The sequence below is a fragment of the Trachemys scripta genome, chromosome 11, assembly GCF_013100865.1.
Source record: "Trachemys scripta elegans isolate TJP31775 chromosome 11, CAS_Tse_1.0, whole genome shotgun sequence".
In the NCBI taxonomy this organism is placed as follows: Eukaryota; Metazoa; Chordata; order Testudines; family Emydidae; genus Trachemys; species Trachemys scripta.
In genome coordinates, this window is record NC_048308.1 from 30,820,170 (window position 1) to 30,840,552 (window position 20,383).

General features: G+C 40.2%; 1 protein-coding gene across 5 annotated transcripts in view; it reads right to left on the minus strand.

Moving 5' to 3' along the window:
* RBMS1 (RNA binding motif single stranded interacting protein 1) overlaps positions 1–20,383 on the minus strand; it is a 189,627-nt gene that overhangs the window by 5,228 nt on the left and 164,016 nt on the right. For 2 of the 5 annotated variants that reach the window (XM_034785625.1, XM_034785627.1), the window contains exons 7-12: positions 14,244–14,359; positions 12,517–12,566; positions 12,320–12,413; positions 8,949–8,999; positions 2,406–2,516; positions 1,199–1,279 (exon numbers count right to left, since the gene is read on the minus strand). In XM_034785625.1, the coding sequence (XP_034641516.1) occupies positions 1,199–1,279; positions 2,406–2,516; positions 8,949–8,999; positions 12,320–12,413; positions 12,517–12,566; positions 14,244–14,359 (503 nt within the window). The remainder of the gene's footprint in view (positions 1–1,198; positions 1,280–2,405; positions 2,517–8,948; positions 9,000–12,319; positions 12,414–12,516; positions 12,567–14,243; positions 14,360–20,383) is intronic. The other 3 variants (XM_034785626.1, XM_034785629.1, XM_034785628.1) reach the window with 3 other exon arrangements.

Sequence of the window (20,383 nt, forward strand, 5' to 3'; positions counted from 1 at the left end):
GTATTCCCATAAATTTTGTGTCTATCTGCTTGAGTACTGTAGTGTGGCTGGCTCTATGGAACACTAAGGATTAGTTCCGCTAGAGCTCTCAACACATATCCCAGTAACCAGGCGATGACTAATTCAACTGCTAGAGACACAAGGTGAGTGGGCTAGTATTTTTTATTGGACCAACTTCTGTTGGTGAGAGAGACAAGTTTTCAAGCTTATACAGAGCTCTTCTTTAGGCCAATGAAAGCTAGTCTCTTTCACCAACATAAGTTGGTCCAATAAAAGATATCAGATGAGATAAGATGAAATGAGATGAGGTAATATCACGGTACCTGCACAGCTACAATACCACAGCATAATTCAATGTCTGGTACTTAAAAGGACAATATAATGAATCCACCACTGGAAGTTTGCCTCTGACACCTCTGGGGAGATGTGTAAATCATACTGACCAGGACAAGTGTCTCAGGACAAACGGACTCTGAAATGGATAAAAGCTGGCCTGTAAACTTCAGGGTGTGGGCAGAGGGAGATAAAAGAAACACTAGGGAATGAGAAGGTGCAGGGATGAAATCTGCCTTGCCCAGCCCCAATGCTGGGGGTTCTTGGGATAAGTGGGGCCTATGTAAACTTGCAAGGAAATGCTAAGGTTTAAGTAAGATAATACACATATAGGCTTTTTGTTCCTTAACCCTTTTCCTTCCTGTGGATGAATAAATAATACTTTGATTTGAACACGCTATTCTCTGTCACTACATTTTTTTAGTGGCCATGGGTCAGAAGTCTAAGCAGGGGCCAAAATCCAGCTGGACCTGTTGAGGACATGGTTGATGGACAGGAGTGGTGTACATAGTGTGATTACACCCTAAGAGTTAAAGGCCTGTAACTGGGAAAGACTGCCCAAGGAGACACTGAGAATGGTCAATGGTATAGCTCCCCCTGGAACTGCAACATGCAGTCACATCTCAAAGCTAAGCAGGGCGGGGCTGGATCGCTGCTTGGATGGAAGAACTAACCATTAGACGTTCACGTTGGTGCAGTACATTTATTAGATGAAAATAATGACATGGTGGTAGTTTAGTAAAACTGAATTTGTTCTTAAAGGTCCTGCATAATGTAACGTTTTCATCTGTATGTTTTTTTCTGGCAAAACAATAAATAAAACAATTTTGGCTATAATAGCCTGCCTCGTATAAAATTTACCAACCTCAACAGGAACAGCTGCTGTCTGAACATGTGTATACTGGGGTATGTAGGCTCCTTGCATAGCTGTTGTGGCTGGCATGTACTAAAAAGATAGAGAATACGTTCAGCTAAAATAAAATCTGATACACACCCCATAACATTTTTTAAAATATATATTTGAGTGCTTTGGTAAGGAAGAGGATTCAAAGCAAGCTTCATCAAAATGCAGAGAGGTGAGGTGTACAGTGTTGTTACACAAACTCAACTTTGGCCTTCAGAAACAAAGAGGTTAAGTATTTTCCTTCTAAAAAAATTCCAGTCTGAGTCTTTTTCTTAACAGTATGTACCCAAGGAGGAAGAATGATCTTATGGTTAAGGAACTGGCTTGTAACAGAAGATCTGTGTCAAATTCTTGTTCTGCCATACACCGTATGACTTTGAGCAAGGCTCTTATCTTTGTGCCTTAGTTTCAAATCTGTGAACATAGAGGATAGTATTTCTCTGCTTGACAGAGGTGTTATGAGGATAATTACATTTATATTTGAGAAGTGGCAATAAAGTACACTGATGGAGGCCAGACTTTATCTAAATAAAGTATGCCATGTATTTTTTATTAATTTAGTGTATTTGTTTCCATGAGGAATGCAGTTTAAACTAGGAAGCTCATGGTGTTCCTTTAGGTCAGTGGTTCAAATTTAGCTTAAGTCAATAACGAGCAAAAGTTACCATCAGACGGGTCTCTTCAATCATCTGTATTAAATGAATTGGTATAGGTACTTCTCTATGTCAAACTACCATCTGGTATGCTAGATATAACATTGCACAGAATTTAATATTCAGATGTAAGAGGTTTTTAGCAGATCAAATGTTTTAATATCAGACAAATGTATGTGAATCAAAATTTATTTACAACACTGAACCCTTCAGAGTGAACTCAGCACCATTGTTTCTGCTTCAAGTCCAGTTCTAGAATTAAAACTGCTTAAACTGGGCTACTTTCATTTGCTTTGTTCCATGTATTTGGAGTGCATTTCACACGACTACACTAGCTTGTTTGCTTACTCTTCTGCCCTAAAGAATCTGTACTGAAGTGTGGAAACAGCTATTTACATTTTGAGGAGGAAAAACACTTAGTGGGCTGGTTTTCATGTACCCTACACAGATATTGTAATCAATACACAACATTTGCCCTTTGTATATGCTGAGCTTTATATTAAATTGCCACATACTGTTCCAGTACTGCCTAATGAAAGGTGACTCATCTGTTGTGTCAGAGGGTTTATCATTGATGCAGGCTGTAGTGACATGGTGTGGTCCATGGAGGGAGTCAATACAGCACCCTATAGGAGAAAAAAAACAAGTTTAAGAATGAGACCATCCAGATTTTAATAACACTTCTCTTTTGGCTCAGGCACGTAGAACATGGACTTTAATTCCGAGAGCGTATACCAATGGGTTTTCCCTAACCCGCAACAATGAGTCTGGATACTAGCTGGTCTTGAAGATCCTAAGGATTTTACTCCATTTTATAGCTAACTAGCCGATTTATACATGCACCAATCTGAATTTGTAAACTAATTGCTTAACTACCAACCAAAAGTGCAAGATTTGATGTACAATGGATAGACCTGCAAATACACCTCTACCCCGATATAACGCTGTCCTCGGGAGCCAAAAAATCTTACCGTGTTATAGGTGAAACCGCGTTATATCGAACTTGCTTTGATCCGCCAGAGTGCACAGCCCCGCCTCCCCGGAGCGCTGCTTTACTGCGTTATATCCGAATTCATGTTATATCGGGTCGCGTTATATCGGGGTAGAGGTGTATTTCATGTGCCACTGTCTTATAGAGAGAATATTTTCCTCAACAGCAACAAATGATGCACTTCCATGACTGCCTGTGCAAGTTTCATACCCTTGAGTTAGGCATTGTAACTTTTGATCAGGGAAGAAACCGTTTCACTAGGGCACGAGTACCAGAGGGCTATGTTGTAAATACCATTTCTTCTGTAGAAAGTCTATCTAACATGATGGGATTATCACATTCGTGTCACGTCTCTCCATCTTCGTATGTACAGTAGACATAGTTTTTAAGCAGCTGAAGTTGCCAAATATTCAGTTGCTGTACAGGTGCTCAGAAAACTCATAAGAATGCATGGTGGTTAATTTAAATGGATGGATACAGATGGGGTTTATTTCCACCCTAAGATATTCCTATAAAATTAGGTTTCTAAATATATTGTATGTGTTATATATGCAGGTGTGTGACCGAAAAGTGGCTTAGGCTGAAAATTAATAGAAATAATTATAGCATACTGAAAGTCAGTGTTTTTGAATGAATAATTTATTCCTTTTACAGCAGGTCTTATATTTTGTATAAAGTACTGAGTGTAGTTAGAAAAACAACCATGTGACCAGTGTCGATGAAATGAGTCACAGGCACAAACACTGCAAGAATTTCCTGTTCTGCAGACTGCAAGCGTCTCTGCAAAGCAAATGAGAGAGAGAGAGCGAGAGAGAGCGAGAGCACGCACAAGCTTCCACACAGGCCGAAAACCAAAACTGAGAAGTCAGGAATCTAGATCTTTCATTTCACCGAGATAATAGCTAGAATTGCACACCTGTAAATGGAATATCCCTAATAGCATGATAACCTATTAATTTGCATTTCTCACAGGATAACTTGCAGGCTTTCATCCTTGTTTATCATTTCAAAACTCTACATTGATAAAGGGTGTAAATAAAATCAGTTGTCTCCATTAATGACAAACTTGGAAAAAATATGCATCAGTTGGGCATGTTGAAAGGATGTAAGTGTTCAACACCATCTTTTTTGCTTGCACAAACAGAAAACACTTTGCCAAAAAGATTTACATTTTCCAGCCTGCATAAGGAGGTTAATTAAAGTCAAGGCAATTTCCTTGCTAAATTTGAAAATGTGCTTGTTTGTCAGCCATGGCACTGCATATATTAAAGCACGAGTCAGTGTATATAATGTCAGTACCAATAAACTCAGTCATTTTGATGTGGAATGGTACTGATGAGGGGGGAAATATGATGGGCAAATTATATATATAAAAATACATGACTGTGTGATATAAAAATATCATAGCCACGAGGGGGGTGACCTGCATTACTCATGAGCGGGGAAGCCATGGGCAACTAAATGAGTGCCCATAAATCTGTGTATATCATACCATATATTTTGCTTCTGTAAAACAGGTGGCCTGAATTATTTTAGATCTGCTCTAGAGCATTTTTAAAATTGGCTCTGCAATTTATCACATGGATATTACCACCACATGGGCTATGTCACAAAGTGTTTAATCTCAGCATCCTAAAAAAAGGATGTACTTATCCCTCGGGAAATTGGCGCTAGGGATAAATGTAGTTGTCCTCATCAACCTGCCTTTCTGAACACACAGACCATGTCCCTTTTCCTTTCTATCTTTCACTTTCAAAGTGACAAAAAAAAAAAAAAAAAAAAAAAAAAAAAAAAAGAGAATGACTATAGCCCAGTGGTTAGGGCCCTCACTTGAGAGGTTCAAGTTCTCTCATCTCATCATTTGGGAGTGGAGAGGAATTGAACTGGGCGTCTCCCACATCTCAGGTGAGTTTCCTAACCACTAGGGTGAAGATTATAAGGAAGGCCACTGCCACCTCTTCCTCCTGGCTGTTTTGTATGGGGATAGACAGGCTCTGAGTATATCTACTGGATTAGCTCCCACAGGCAAAATAGGTAGGGACATGACCATCTCCATCTGGACTGAAGATCATGTTGGGACTTAGGCATACAATGCATCTTGGCGTCTGCCTGAGAAGCAGTGCACATGCCCAGAGACAGAAACTTAGGCACCTAAGAGAATTCTACAGCAAATATTTAGGTGATGAATGAGCTTAGGTACCTAGTGTTCAGTGGCAGCTGAGCAGGATTTTGTGGATTGCAGTGGTGCCTAAATATTGGCGTTAGGCACTTAACTTAAGTCCCTTAGTGAATCTGGGCCATTGTTATTGAGGACCAGCAAAGGGGAGAGCTGAGCTCTGACACAGAAAGGCTGGGCTAGTTAAAATGTGAAGTAGCAGGAGTCATGACTGAGCCCCAGTTCCAACTGATCACCTCCTCTTCCCTCCTTCTTAGCCTACAGAGTCCCACGCTGGAATCACCAAAATCCAAGAAAAAATATGGAAAGGAGAGTTACTTACCTTGTAGAGAAATTGTAATTCTTTTAGATGTTTTGTCCCTATGGTGCTCCCACTTCAGGATGTGTGCACAAATGTGCACTCTTGATTGGAGATTTTGTCAGCAGCACCCATGGGGCCACACCTGCCTCTTACGCAACTTTGTGCTCCAGTGTGAGGATGTTTAGGTGAAAGTGGACCTGCCACTGCTCCAGTTCCTTCTGAACCCCAAAGCTCAAGAATAACTCCAGAACATAGGGAAGGAGGGCAGGTAATGCATCAGCTCTGTAAGCATGCACAAGAGCACCATGCTGGGAAAAAGCATGCACTGATGACCAAGTGGCAGCTCTGCAAATGTCTGAGACATGTCCCTTCTTCAGTAAGGCTATAGAAGTAGACTGCACTCTGGTGGAGTGAGCCATCACTCCAGGAGTGGGATGCACCCCTGAAACTTAGTAATCCTGAAACCCATTTAGACAGTCTTTGGGTGGAGATCGGGTGCCCTTTTGTTCTTTCTGTGGTGGAAAGTAAACATCTAGGAGAAGCCCTGAAGGGCTTAGTCCTATCAAAGTTAAAAGCAAAAGCTCTTCTTATGTCTAGTGTATGGAGACTAGCTCTTTCTCTTGAAGGGTAAGGCTTGAGATAAACCATCGGCAGATTAATTAGGACATTCATGTGGAACTCTGAAGATACCGTAGGTAGGAAATGGGGGTGAGGGAAATGATGTCCCTTTGTCACAATAAACACCATGTCTAGTGGGTCAGCCATAAGGGCCTCCTAGCTCTTCTACTATCCTGGCTGAGGAGATGGCTATAAGGAATGAGATCTTGAGAGATAGATAAAGGAGGCAACAGCTCTCCAGAGGTTCAAATGGGCTTTTCTTAGCATGTTAAGAACTAAATTGAGGTCCCTTGGAGGAACTGGTTTCTTGACAGTAAGAAAAAGGTTAAACAGGCTTTTAATGAACTTTGCAGCGGTTGGGTGAGCAAAGACTGAAAACTCTTCAAAGGGGTGTGTGTGTGTGTGTGAGTGTGAGAGAGAGAGAGAGAGAGAGAGAGAGAGAGAGAGAGAGAGAGGAAGGATTCTTCTAGCTGCCATTAGAGCCTATCTGAATTCAGCTATAATCCTGCAGTTTGCAAATTTACAAATTATGAATGTTGGAAAGGCGAGACTCGAGAGGCGGTACCAGATCAGAAAATGTTTCTATATTTGGGTTTCCCATTACTGAGTAGCAGTCTGGATCTCTGGAGAGCTGACCTGGTTTATGTTCCAGAGAGCCATCTAATACCCATGCCTTGAAATGACGTAACAAGAGGCTGGGGTGAATCATGGATCCGGATTCCTGGGTGTAACGATTCACTGACAGAGGAAGACAGAAAGATGGTTGCAGGAACAGTCAAAGAAGCTCTGGGAACCATATTTGCCTTATCTATGATTGTGCGAAGAGGATAGCCACTGATCTCTCCCGTTTCAGCTTATTCAGGAGATTGAAGAGTAATGACATCGGGGATAAGCACAGAGGAATACACTAGGCCGACGGATACTGACAGCACCTCCCAGTGAATTGCGACAATGTCCTCCCCTTGACCAGAACCATTGGCACTCATCAGTTAGTGACAGTAGAGTGTTGTTGATGGTAAGGCTATTTTGCCCTGCAGTGAGGCCTGGAGAATGTCCAGCAAGGAATGCTGAGATTTTGCATATCCTCTAGTGGGATTTGTAAGATCTCTGTAGTTCTTTTCACAAGTTCCTGGAAGGCCTTGAAATCATCTAGGATGGGAAGCGGGGACATAACAGTCTCTTCTGGTGAGGAGGAGGATTTGTGGGAAGGAGGTGTCTCCTCTTCTGAACCTGGCTGCTCCTCCCCTGGAGGCTCCTCCTGTGAACTAAGACTGGTGACAGTTGTTGCTGTTCTTGAGGAGTCCTCTTATGAGGGTATCCTGTAAAAGTGCTCAACATAGGGGACCCACTGTAGTGGGATGTAAAGAAAAGAGGTAGGACCCCAAGGTTGTTTCTGCCAGATGTATATGCTACTGGGACTCTCCTCCTTGGGATGCACTCCAAGGGAAAGAGACTGTAATGTAAAGTGTGAGAAACCTTAAACCAACAACTCAGAAGTCAGATGATGTCTTGGGGGCAAGTGGTGTTTGCACAGGTTTCCAGCGAGGGACCAGTGACTGCATCAGTACTGGCTGTTGAGAATTCACAGATGGAACCATCAGCTCTGGAGCTATGAATTGGTACCAGCGGGAAGTCTCTCTCAGTACCCTTCCTGTGGGTAGCCAGAGAGCACATCAATGCCAGAGGTCAAGTCCCCCTGTGTATACCTGGAGACCACACTGATACCAGAGGTCAAGTTGTCATGGAAGGGTAAGTAGACTCTAGAAGATAAACTGGTGCTGGAGGGAAATCCCTGCCAGTACCTCTCAAAGGAGAGAATTCAGTTTCTTCTAGGTACTGGGAAGTTTGGATAGTGTTCCTTGGGAGGCTGCACGTTGGGAGGTACCAGAGACAATATCAAGGAATGGTCCATGCATTCTTTACCATTAGCTGAGGAAGACAGTACCAAGGAGTTGAACACCTTGATGTTTGAGGAGTCCTTATATTTCACAGGCACTGAGTCCAGTACCATCTCTGATGCCCCTTGAAGTTGCTTGCTGGATGCTTATCAGTATTCAGCAAGGTCTTTTGAGCCAGTGCTGGGGTCTCAGTACTAGAGGGAGTAGAAGCCTCAGCAGCATCCACACTGGGATGTGAGGACTCATTAATCCCAGTTTGAGGGGGTGACTTTCCACTCCTCTTGGGTTTCTTGTTTTTTGGTGTTTTGGAAGAATCTGAAGGGCCTCCACAGTCTTTGCTTACTGGAGCAGAAACAGTCACCAGGGAGCTCTGAGGTCTGAAGCTGATGTACAGTGGGTGGGAAACTGACTCAGACCCCACAAGTCTCAGAGAACTTTCCATAAGAGGAAGTTTTAGTTTATCCTCCCTCTGTTTATTTTTTTAGATCTTTTGAATCCAGTGCAGATCTCACACCTGGAGGGGATTTGGAGTCTCCCCAAGGCAGCCAAAGTGCCTGTCGCTACAGGGCAAAGGTATGTGGCAAGTCAGACAGGTTTGAAGCCTAGTATCTTGGCATAACCCATTAGGAAAGTCTGCAGAAGAGAGCCAAGTTGGACTATAGACCTACCCCAGGCAAAAAAGGGAGGGGGAATCCCCCAAAGCACAAACTGTACTAAACAAATGAAAAACTAAGAGAAAAAAGTTAGCAAGCTGTGCAGCTAGCTAAGTGGGCACTGCAACACTCCAGCTCAAGCTGCAGGTGGCTGAGAAGGAACTGAAATGGTAATGGGCCTGTCTTCCCTATATACCATCGCACCAGATCATGAGGAATGTGTAAGGTGCAGTCATGGACTCCCAGGCACTGCTGGCAAAATATCCACTCAAGAGTGTACAGGCGCGTGCACATCCTGAAGTGGAGCATTGGTAGGGACAATTACTTGAAGAAGAATGTTTGAGATCTTCAGAAAGCTGTGAAGTGTTTTATATCTACACAAACACAAGCGACAGTGGGAGAAGGAAGCATAAGAACTTACGGGGTGCTGCATTATATATGGTTGAGGTTGCATCCAAGAAGGACTCTGAACCTAGAACAAAAATAAGATTTAATTTTCATCATCACACTATTTTTCTTGAATGCACCCATTTTAAATATCATGATTATTTTATCAATCATAACATAAAAAGCCTTCACTCGTTCATCTGCTTACCTAAACCAGCCTCTGTCTGATGTAGACTAGGAAACACGGATTCTTATTAAAACTTCTATTTACAAACCTCAGCTCTGTTGGAAGGAGTAAAACTACAGCCTAATGGGAAGGCAAGATATGGACATAACATATCATGTGCAACTCTCAAAGCAGTATGTTTTATTCACTTTAATCTAATTTGTAGTGCAGCCCTTAGAAACTCTTTGGAATACTCTGTAAAGGTCACAGTGGAAAGAGAAGTTTGGCTTCCACTCATGTTGAAATGTGAAATGCCTATGTGTCCTTGGAAATCCCAAAGGGAAAAGTAACCAGGAAGACTTGGAAAGCACAAGAGTTTATGCTCACGTGGCATTGGAATGAAAGGACTGGCTAGTCTGATAGTAGTTTCTATTCAGTTTGCAATGGATAAAATACAGTAATTCTGCTTCAATCTGTTACAGGGACAAGAATAATGATTAGCAAAGTTGGGTTTCTCCTGATAGGCCAAAAGAGTACAGTACTTTCAAATACCAGGAAGAGGGAGTGTGGTTCTGACAAGCACTCTCTCCTCAACAGCAAGCAGCTCTTTGATTTTCAGAGAAAATGAGATTGACTGTCTGAGACTTTCTGACTTAAGGCAGGATAACTTTAAAAGAGTCTTATAACTACACTGATAAGCTAGTCTGCTTCTCTAAGTTGAAAGAGGCCCAGTTTAAAGAACCATCTATTACTCCTGCTTTTACAAAAAACTTTTTTGTGAGAGAAGTCAAGGCAGGCTAGAAACATGGAGCTGTCACCTCTCCATCGCCTACCAAGAAAGTATGCAGAGGATGAGGAAGGTTTCTGATCTCTTCTGTGCACCTAAAATAGGTTAATTAGTGCTGCTGGAGACTTAAGGCCACAAGGTGCCTAAACCACCTCACATGGAGTCCTGTGAGGAGTAAAGGCAGTTAGACCTTGTTGGGAATTGAGGTGACTTTCTGCAAGATCAATATTTCCTGCCCTTCTTTCTCAATTATTTTTCTGTTGAGTCACACTGAATGACTCTTCCTTTTCAATCATTAAAGAGCAGAAGCCTGCTTCTGCAACTCACTTTATAGAAGGCAGATCGAGGACCAGGGAATTCAGGAACCCAGACTCTTTAATGCCAAAACGGTTAGTGCAATTTCACTGGTGCTTTGACTGATCTCTTCACCTGACTCATGACTTTCATCTGGGTGTATCAGAGGTGCAGAAAGAGTACAAACAAACACTAACCAAACGTTATGAAATCTGATGTCCTTCAGTAAAACTAACTCTAAGAACAGGTTTTGCTGCACCTCAAGGAAAAAAAGTCTCATTTTCATGATGCATTCTGATTGTGTAAGTGATAGAATGTTCAGCAAGCATGGATCTGTAATTAAGATGTGACTAATACACATATTATGAAACTCTTTTGGCCAGAAAAAATATCACTTCCTTCTACACAGAATTATTCTTTCATTTTCATTTCTAATTAAAAGGATGCAACCATTTCAGATAGTACAGTGTGAACAGTGTTTAAACTGTTTCATTCTCTAGAATCTGAGCCTTGTGCCACATGTTGAAAAACACTGCTAGTAACAGATATTTGGAAATATGCAATACCATATGCTACAGATTTGAATGGGAAATAGCCTAGAAAACCTGCATTTTATTCACAAGTAACTTCTCAGTGTTTCCATGTCAAATTCCAGTTTTCACATGCAACGAAGGAAAGAATCGGAGAGATTCCCTGAAGCACAGTGAGAGCCTAACAAGGATTCGCTTTGTGTTTTTAACAAGGAATAAAAAACTAAAATCACTGGAATTTTGCAGGGTAGGCGGGCGGAATGGTGGAAGCCAATAATAATTCTCAAAATTTACTATCAAGGCAGTACCATAATGTCCCCCCCACCCCCCCGCAGGATGACCAATTTTCAATAGGTAGTGGAAGCACAGATTAATAGGCCCAGTCTCGTTCGCTTTCCTCACCTGGGGCTGCTGAACCATCTGAAGTTTCTACAAGGGGACAATATAGGCCTTAAGTGGGAACAGAGGAACATGCAGGTCTTGTGCTGACTCTCTGTATGGGGCGGTATTTCACCTGTTCTGCACAAATGGTTCAGTTTTGCCCTTAAACTCAGTTTTATGCTAGGAAATGGGAGGTAATTGCTAAATTTAACAAAACCAAAATCTTCAGCACTTCATATGTTAGGATTTTTTACTCCCTTGGTTTAATCTTTGAACAAATCTACTTTGCTTTTGGATGTCTCTCCTATATGAAGTAAATGTCTACAATAGCTAAATTAGAGAGACATGGTGGGTGAGGTCATATATTTTATTGCACCAACTTCTGGTGAAAGAGAGAAGCTTTTAAGCTTACGCAAAGCTCTTCTTCAGACCCGAGGAAGAAGTGAAGCTCTGTGTAAGCTTGAAAGCTTGTCTCTTTCACCAACAGAAGTTGGTGCAATAAAAGATAATACCTTACCCAACGTGTCTCTCAAATATCCTGGGCCCAACACAGCTACAACAGCACTACAAACAGCAACAGCTAAATGTCTCTTTAAGCGGTGGTGTGGCAAGTCGGCCTTTCCCTAATGCTACTGAACTGCAGCAGTAAATCCGGACTCCTGCTTTGCTCATATGTGGAAATATTTGTACTTGACCTCACGGCTGTCCATGACTTTCTCCCAGACATCTGAACTCTTCTTCAAGCTCTCTCCCCTAAGGTGTAGTGAGTGTCTAAATCTCTTCTCAGGACTCCTTACGCTTAAAGGAAGCCCCAGCTTCATGGGCAAATCTTCAAGCAAAAGCTGGCCAACCAAATCAAAGAGAGTTTAAATAAAGGTATTCTCTTACAAATACACCACAGACACAAAAAGGATTCAGCAAACTGCCACAGAGGACAATAGAAGCTATATATGAAATCTACAAGTGGCCAACAAATACCTTAGCTGTAACCACAAGCAACAGCCTTTACTTTGCAAGATCCCTTACATCTAATTACATTGCTGTGCTACATAAAATAAGCAGCACTTCAAAACAAGCACCCTGTTAGTCACTCATGTGGCATTTGTGCTAATCCTGTATGGAATTTAATAGCTATTATTCATTTAAGTTTAGCATCTTTGTAGAGACCCATAAAAAAAGATGTAGCAGCTAGTAAATAAGCATCAGTCCCTATGAATCAATTCCGCGACTGAGCTCTAAGTACAAACCTGGTACGTAGAAACCGGAGAAGCAATATATGGCGTAATAGATGTTTGAGTGATCATCCTGTTTGTTGCAATACTGTATGGGGAAGGATAAAATCTACAAAATAAAATAAAAAAAAATTAACCCTACAAATATAATAACTCTATGTATCTTTCATAATGCAGAAAATTCTTTTGTTTAGTGTCACCACTTGACGTACCCATTTTGTAAAGCAGCTGTAGTTGGATCATAAGTAAGCGTCATTCCAGCCTTTAAGGAAAAAAATAAATATGTACATATATATATATATATAAAAAATGGAAGAGTTGACAAAATTCTATTTTGGAAATTGTTTACATAAATCCTTCTTTAAATATATTATTTTTAGTAAAAAAAATAATCAGCGATATTTTATTTTCTTGTGCTGAGGGAAAGGTTAACAGTAGGCGAAAGTAATTAAATAGTAAAAGGAGTCACTGAACTATAACGTTGGCTCAGAATACAGAGTTTCAGTATGAAGAGAGAAATGCACTATCTGAAAAATTGGGGTGTGTGTGTGTGTGTTTCGCCTGTGTGCATTAACTGTAAAAATGAATGTGGAGAACTGTTCTTCAGAAGATAGATGTGAACATTTTCATAGCCTCAAATGTTTAATCTTACTAAAGACAGTAAAAGCATATGGAAGAATTATCTTGGATATTAAAATTTAAGAAAGACTATGATATCAGTGTGATTGGGAAAAACAGCATGTTGCCCTGTATTTGTGTATTTCTCTCATATGTTGTAAAATACGTACAGCACTGTATTTCAATCTTAATTGACTTACAACATTCACATGACTTAACCCATTTCAATGCTGTATGAACAAAATGTTTAGTTATATATGACTGAAGTTATGTTTTTTGGCAGTTTTACACTGGATGTATATATTTTGGGTAAAATCCTGCTCCCCTGCAAACTTCAATTGAGTTCAAGAGGATCAGGATTTCATCTTTTGCATTTACATAGGGACACAGGACTGGAATGGGCCTCCTGGGTCACCAAGCTCAGTTCCTTACTATCACAGTCAACTCTGTCATATAAATCCCATTCATAAATTTATCAAAAACCGTCCTATAACCAGTTAAGATTGTTTGCCCCCACTAGTCCGATTGGGAGGCTGTTCCAGAACCTCCCTCCTCTGCGGGTTAGAAATCTTCTTCTAAATTTCCAGCCTAAAAATTATTCATGTCTAGCTTGTATCCATCTGTTCTTGTGCCAACACTATCCTCTAGCTTAAATAGCTCTTCTCCCTCCCTGGTATTTACTCCCTCAACGTATTTATAGAGAGCAGTCATATCCCCTCTTAGCCTTCCCTTTACTAGGCTAAACAAGCGAAGCTCTCTTAGTCTCCTCTTGCAAGGACTCATCGATTACCAGAACTGTACAAAGTATTCCAGATGAGATCTTACCAGTACAATGGCATTAATACTTCCCAATCTTTACTGGAAATACATTCCCTGATATATCCTAGAATTGCATTTACTGTTTTCATGGTCACATTACATTGGCTACTCATAGTCTTCCTGTCATTCCCAATACGTCAGGTCTTTTTCATCCTCTGTTGTTTCCAAATGATGAGCCCCAAATTTATTAGAAATTTTTTTTAGTCCCTAAATGAATGACCTTGTACTATTAAATTTCATCTATTTCTATTACTCTAGTCCTCAAGGCCATCCAATTCCTCCTGTATAATATTCCAATCCTCCTTTGCATTGATGATCAAGTTTTTTAAAAGAAAAATAAAGATGCATTTAAATATTTTATAAAAAGTTACAAACTGGCATGAGAGAGGTGCTGGTACATATTTAATATGCCAAAAGGCCAAGCCAAGAAGTCTATATACTTATCATTTTTGTAAGTATTCATCATCACACACCCATACTGAAGCTTGAAGGAAGGACTTACAAGTCTCACCTCGCCTTCTCTATGCCACGCTCTCCCGTTCTGTATGTATTTGTTCTGATTCTGTCTCTTTTTCTGTCCTCCATCTGCAAATTTGCACAATAAAGGTTCTGCAGGAGCTAAAGGAATAAGGAATATTTTGAATTAGGCATTTTTGTATAAAATGTATTAGGCATTCCAAATATTGTATACATTTATAAGTAAAACACATTAAATTTTATTTACTTTTAAAAATACTTAATGTTAAAATTACAGCATTAACACAGACCCTTGATAGAGCATCAACTAGTGGGCAGGACTGAACATGAGAATACCTATTCCACAATACAGTGTACCATCAATAATTGACAATCAAGTCACATGCAACTAAAGAATACAAATCTTGAGGGATACGGGGACCAATCAATTTTCTTCTAACCATATATATCCAAAACTGTTTAAACTACTTTTCTTTTTTTAATTTTTTAAAATAGTTTAATGTGTTGTAAAGGGGCATTCTCAATGTAAAATCTAGTCAGTTTCTAAAAGTCAATGGGGGTCTACATGGGCACTGTGGTGTGCAATATGGAATTAGTTGTGAGACAGGTGCTTAACTATCTATGGAGGGTAAATAGCTAAACTGATCACATACAAATACCGTCAAATGCCGAAAGCAAACTAAATGGAAAAATAAATAACATTTTCTCTACAGAGAATCTCTTTCAGTTACAGTCATCATGTGTTACTTCTAACAACAGGTTAAATGAGATATAAAATGAAAAATTTAAATTGACTTGTCCCTTTAAGATAGAGATATAACAAGACGGTAACATCAGGTACAGCTATGGACTAGTTTCTTCTTAGCTCTTCTAGTTAAATTATTATATTTCAATTTAAAATGCTGATATAGTAAGACTGTTAGCAAGACACACGGCCATGATGTGTTCTACCATGTATCCCAGGTGTGTTCCATTGTTCTGTGAACTAATGAAGACTGTGGATCTAGTTCTGAGCTGTGCCTTTCATGAGGTGCAGTCCAGGAAGATAGTGGGTTGGGGCGTGGGGCTTTATGTCACTTTTGGGCTTCTTGCATTCTGGGTCAGGTTCCCATTGTCAGTTATAGCAGCCCTTAGACGTTTCAGTAGCTTCTCACAGGTGCATACATTCTGCTGGGCTAGGCCAGAATAGCCAGAACTCAAGCACTCTGGCACAAAACTCCCTTTCTTAACACTGCTTCTGCTCCCCCTGTCATGCCACAACACTGAAGGTTTGATGAGGAAGCAGTGTAGGCTGTTAATCCAGTCTTACGCCACTTTACACTGGCAGATTCCCAGCTGCTTTCCCCTTTTCACCTCTGCAGCATAGAGGGGACAGAGCCCAGAACTGAAACCTGAAATTATTGACTATTTTCCTTTTACCCCACTCTTTGGTCAGCCTCAGAAAATGGGATCACCTACAGCTTGATGGTGTTTTCCCTTTTCTAGTCTTTACATAGCAGACTAACCATGATCACTTCTATTTCTTATCTCAAAATGTAAGCAGTCATAATGAGAAAATATAGGTGGAAAAGTTTGCATCTTACTTTTTCCCTATTATTACCCTAATTATCACCCTTCTGAGCACCTTTCACTGATGCACAGTCTTTTCCCACGCCACCTCTCCCACAGGGTGGAAGTATTATTGTGACTTGGCTCTTCACAAATCACTGCCAATAATTCCTACTACATCAGCTGTCTATGCTGTTTCATGACACTCCTTTATCGTTTCTCTAATAGGTAACACTCCAGTGAGAGAAGGCTGGATCTAAAAACGTGTAGGTTTCCAAATGTGAAGTAGACATATAGGATTAGGAGACAAGAATCAAAATGGTAGCACACCTATAACAAAATAAGCAAAAATCTTTCAATATAGATATAATTAGTGCCCAAACGCTATTCATACTGTCTAAAGGTGCTAAAGCTGATTGCTTCTTTCATCTTTTGTATGACTTGTTTCTGAACCTTCAAACAGTGTGGACTGGATAGCTCAGAGGATTAATAACAAGGCAAAGACTTTCACCTCTAAGCCATCAGTTTAAGTCTGCCTCAGGCTGGGTGGTCAAGTCATTATCTGGGGCTGGCCTATATGAAATCAATTATTGATACTATTTCTGGTTATACTGGGAAAATACTCACATCAGACCTGCATACTTCTTGGCAGTCTTTCCATGAAAGATGCATGGACTCAGAGGCAGAAACACCCTCACAGGTGGTCCCTCGTGGTCAAGGTTGAATATGAGGCATATCAGTGAGGAAGCTTGCACCGCTACTGCCTACATTGTATATACACCTCTACCTCGATATAATGCTGTCCTTGGGAGCCAAAAAAATCTTACTGCATTATAGGTGAAACAGCGTTATATCGAACTTGGTTTGCTCCGCCGGAGTGCGCAGCCCCGCCCCCCCAGAGCGCTGCTTTACCGCATTATATCCGAATTCGTGTTATATTGGGTCGTGTTATATCGGAGTAGAGGTGTATTCAGTAGACAAATGGAAATATTCAGTGTCTGGGTCTAGAAATCTGGCACCTTCCATGAAAACACTTAAAAATAAATGTTAAGGGGAAATTACTTAATATTGCATAGTGATAAATTAAGATAGGGACAATTTAGGCTGACAATATGGAAAAAAAATTCTTTGAGATGTATAGGACCATAGAGTAGTCCCACAAGGGAAGTGGTGGAAGCCCCAAATGGAAAGGACAAATACTGACAAACATACTATAGGGAGCAATGCTGCACTAGCAAGGAAATGGACTCTAAAGCCAAGAGTCATTTCCCATCTCTGATGTCTACTGTTGTTAGAAGGGGCTTTTTATTTCTTATCCTTCTGTATCTTTTTGGGGAAAGTCTCTTATGAAGGTACTGAAGGACGTGTACTAGAAAGGCCATATTTCTATACTCCTGCCCATGTTGGATAGCATCTTACTCCACAAATTGTCCCATTGAAGTCAATGGGACTACTCTGGATCAGGCGCTACTCATAGTGAGTAAAGATATTGGACTCTGGCCCTAAATATTTTTAACTCCTTGATTTCAGCATTTTGATGCATCCATTGTAATGCATGTAAGCTTATGATTTAACACAGGGAAACATTTATGGCACAGAAGGAGACAGTGATCCTATATATGTCTGGTTTTTTTATAGGTTACTTTAAACTGTGTCTAATGATACAGGAAGGAGATGTATTTTCTAAAAATATACTGTAAATTTTGATGTGGTGAAGAGAAATTGGCTTGAGTCATATAAAGGTGTTAAAAAATTCCCGCTATATACTTCCAACCACACGGGTATATATTAGTATAGCGTTCACAGACAGTGAACACTTACAGCTGCATTATTCTTTCTTTATAAACCCCTACAGTGAGATGTGCAAAACTTTAACACAAGGGTTCCTTTGGAAGTTATGTTTTCCACCTGTGTTCTTATACCAAAAGAGTGATTTACTTTGTATTGTCCAAACAAAATCTGATCAAACATTTGAAAAAAGAAAACACAAAACTTTCTGCATAGCTCAGTGGAAACAGTCCCCTGACAAATTTAAGAAGAAAAAAAGTCAAACAAACGATGTATAAATGATTGAAAAATTACTTTTATGTATTGGACTCTCAATAGCCAAATAGCCATGGCAAAAAACAAACAACAAAAAAACCCAGCAACCCACATCCACCTGCAACTTGCCTGAAGATTGTGCCCCACCTTTTGGGCATGGACCTGGCCGTGGTGATCCATGTGTTTTTGCCTTCCAGGCTTGCTTATTGCTACTTATACCCAGAAATGAAGCCATATGCTTTGCAAGTTCCAACTGGTATAAAATGCAGCCACCCATAGGGTTAAGTCCACAAACTGCTGTGAGCACACTGCATAGTGCTCTGGTTTTTGAATTGACTCCCCAGTCCAATTGGACTGACCCATTGCAATTCAAGTTCTCTGTCCAGACCCCCACATGCATCACCTGTTTGAGCCTAACTATTAGCTCCCCCTCTGCAACCATGACTTCCCACAAAAGCTATGTTCATCAGAACCATGAACCAGTCAGCCACCAATGGGAGGCTCTTGAATACAGGACACAACCTGCAGAGAATCTGATCCTACACTATGGAACTCACTCCTGAAACACATAAGAATGACAGGCCTCGCTGCATTCAGATATTTAAAATAATAATTATAATAATAATAATTAAAAAAAAGAAAAAATTAATTTCTGCAGCATAGATTTCCTTTAGTAAGTTCCACAAATACACATTTCACTTGAACATACAGACATATAAAAACCAACTACCTGCTAGTCAAGCTATTTTTCCATCAGGCTGGGAAGGAAGAAAGATATATAGTTATTTCTATTTTTTAATAGTTGGGAAGTGCTCAGGCACCTAACATGATGGGGACCATTTAATTACCTAGATAGACATTAGACAGATTTGTAGTATAGAAACTGTCGTTATATCGTTGAAAGAGAGTGGAATTTTAAAAAACACCTCAGTGGGTTAGAAACAAGTCTCATGACTTCCAATTGAATTTGTGCTCCTAAATCACTGAGGTGCTTTTGAAAATCCCATCCTATATAATTACCGGTAGTTGTAATAAGCTACTATAGTGATGTCCTTTGTGCTATTAGACTGAGGTGTTCTTTATCTGTTGCATGCATTTTTCCTCAGTTAAACTGGTAGAGTGATTAGTGCTTCATGGCTGGAAGTACAGAACACCTGCACCTCTCATGAAGTCTTTTTCATCTTACCACAAATTTCTTCTCTCCCTCCCCCCTTTAAAAGGAGAAGAAGACTGTAATGTTACTCAGGCAATTCAAATGCTACGTTTTCTATAAGGATGTAAATTCTTCTGTTGCATATACAGGACATGTATGTACAATAGCAGTCTGTGTTGCTTGTTAAATGTATACCTTCATATACTCTGAACTGAGCTGTCAAATATTTACCATAAAATATACAGTGGCAAAGTTAGTGTTACTGTAGCACACTAAAGTTTTGAATTCCTTTTCTTCTGAATGCTAATTTTCTCAACATTACAGTTGCATTCACTTTTGCATTTAAAATACAGAAAACTCAACAAGGTGGTTTTAAAATACTACTTTTTTAAACGGTTTGCTTAAATGCTGCATATTTTAGTATTTTTTTCACAGCATATTGCCAAGGAACAAAGCATATGGTACCAATGAATTCTGACATTAAAACATCACTACAACGATGCAGAAAGACCATACAGCTAGACACTTTTGCCAAAAACTGGATTTTTTTTTTTTTAAATTAAATCGTGTCTGTCTAGTGCAGGCCCAAAATCATAACAAATATCGGTAGCTTTATTTTTTTTGAGAGAGAAACTGAATGGACTCCACTGTCATCAAATTAATCCTCGTTTTGTTGAATATAAAGCCCAGGGGCCAAACGTCATCTCCCTGATCCTTCTAACAGTGCCACAGTAGCACATTTTGAGTTGTCACAATTAACTTCTCTCTCTCTTCAATTACTGTTCCTTAAAATTAAACAGCAGGCACAAGATGAGAGAATTAAGAAAAAAATAAAATGTTATCCTAAATTTAACATTTTATTCTAGACTTAACAGGTGAAATCCTGGCCCCACTGACTTCAGAGGGGCCAAGGTTTTACCCAATAACTCCAAGGCCTACAGTAACTGTGGTTCTTTCAAAGGTGCTGTCCACATGTATTCCACCTCTGGTACATACGCGTTCCATGCCCACAAGATCTGAATTTTTTTGAATAGTATTGTCCATTGGGGCCGCATCTGAACCCTGTAGCTGAGGGCACAGAGTGGGTCAGCTGCAACCGTCCATCAGTTCTTTCACTAAAGCAGAGTTCACCTGAGATAGAACTCCATAATATCAGGGAAGGAAGGCAGTTCATGGAATGCATGTGGAAAGCATATTTTGAAGAACCAGTTACTATAGGCTGAGTAACCGGCCTTTCTCCTTCTAGTGATTGTCCATATGGATTCAATTCCTGGTGACTCACAAACAGGGAGCTCATTTCCTGGAGATGGGTGCTCTGAACTGGAACACTCTACCAAAGAGGAATGCTGAGTGAAGCTGTGAACAGAACTCCAGGTAGCTAGGTAGATCTGAATCCCTGTCTCCTTAGATGAGCTGTCACA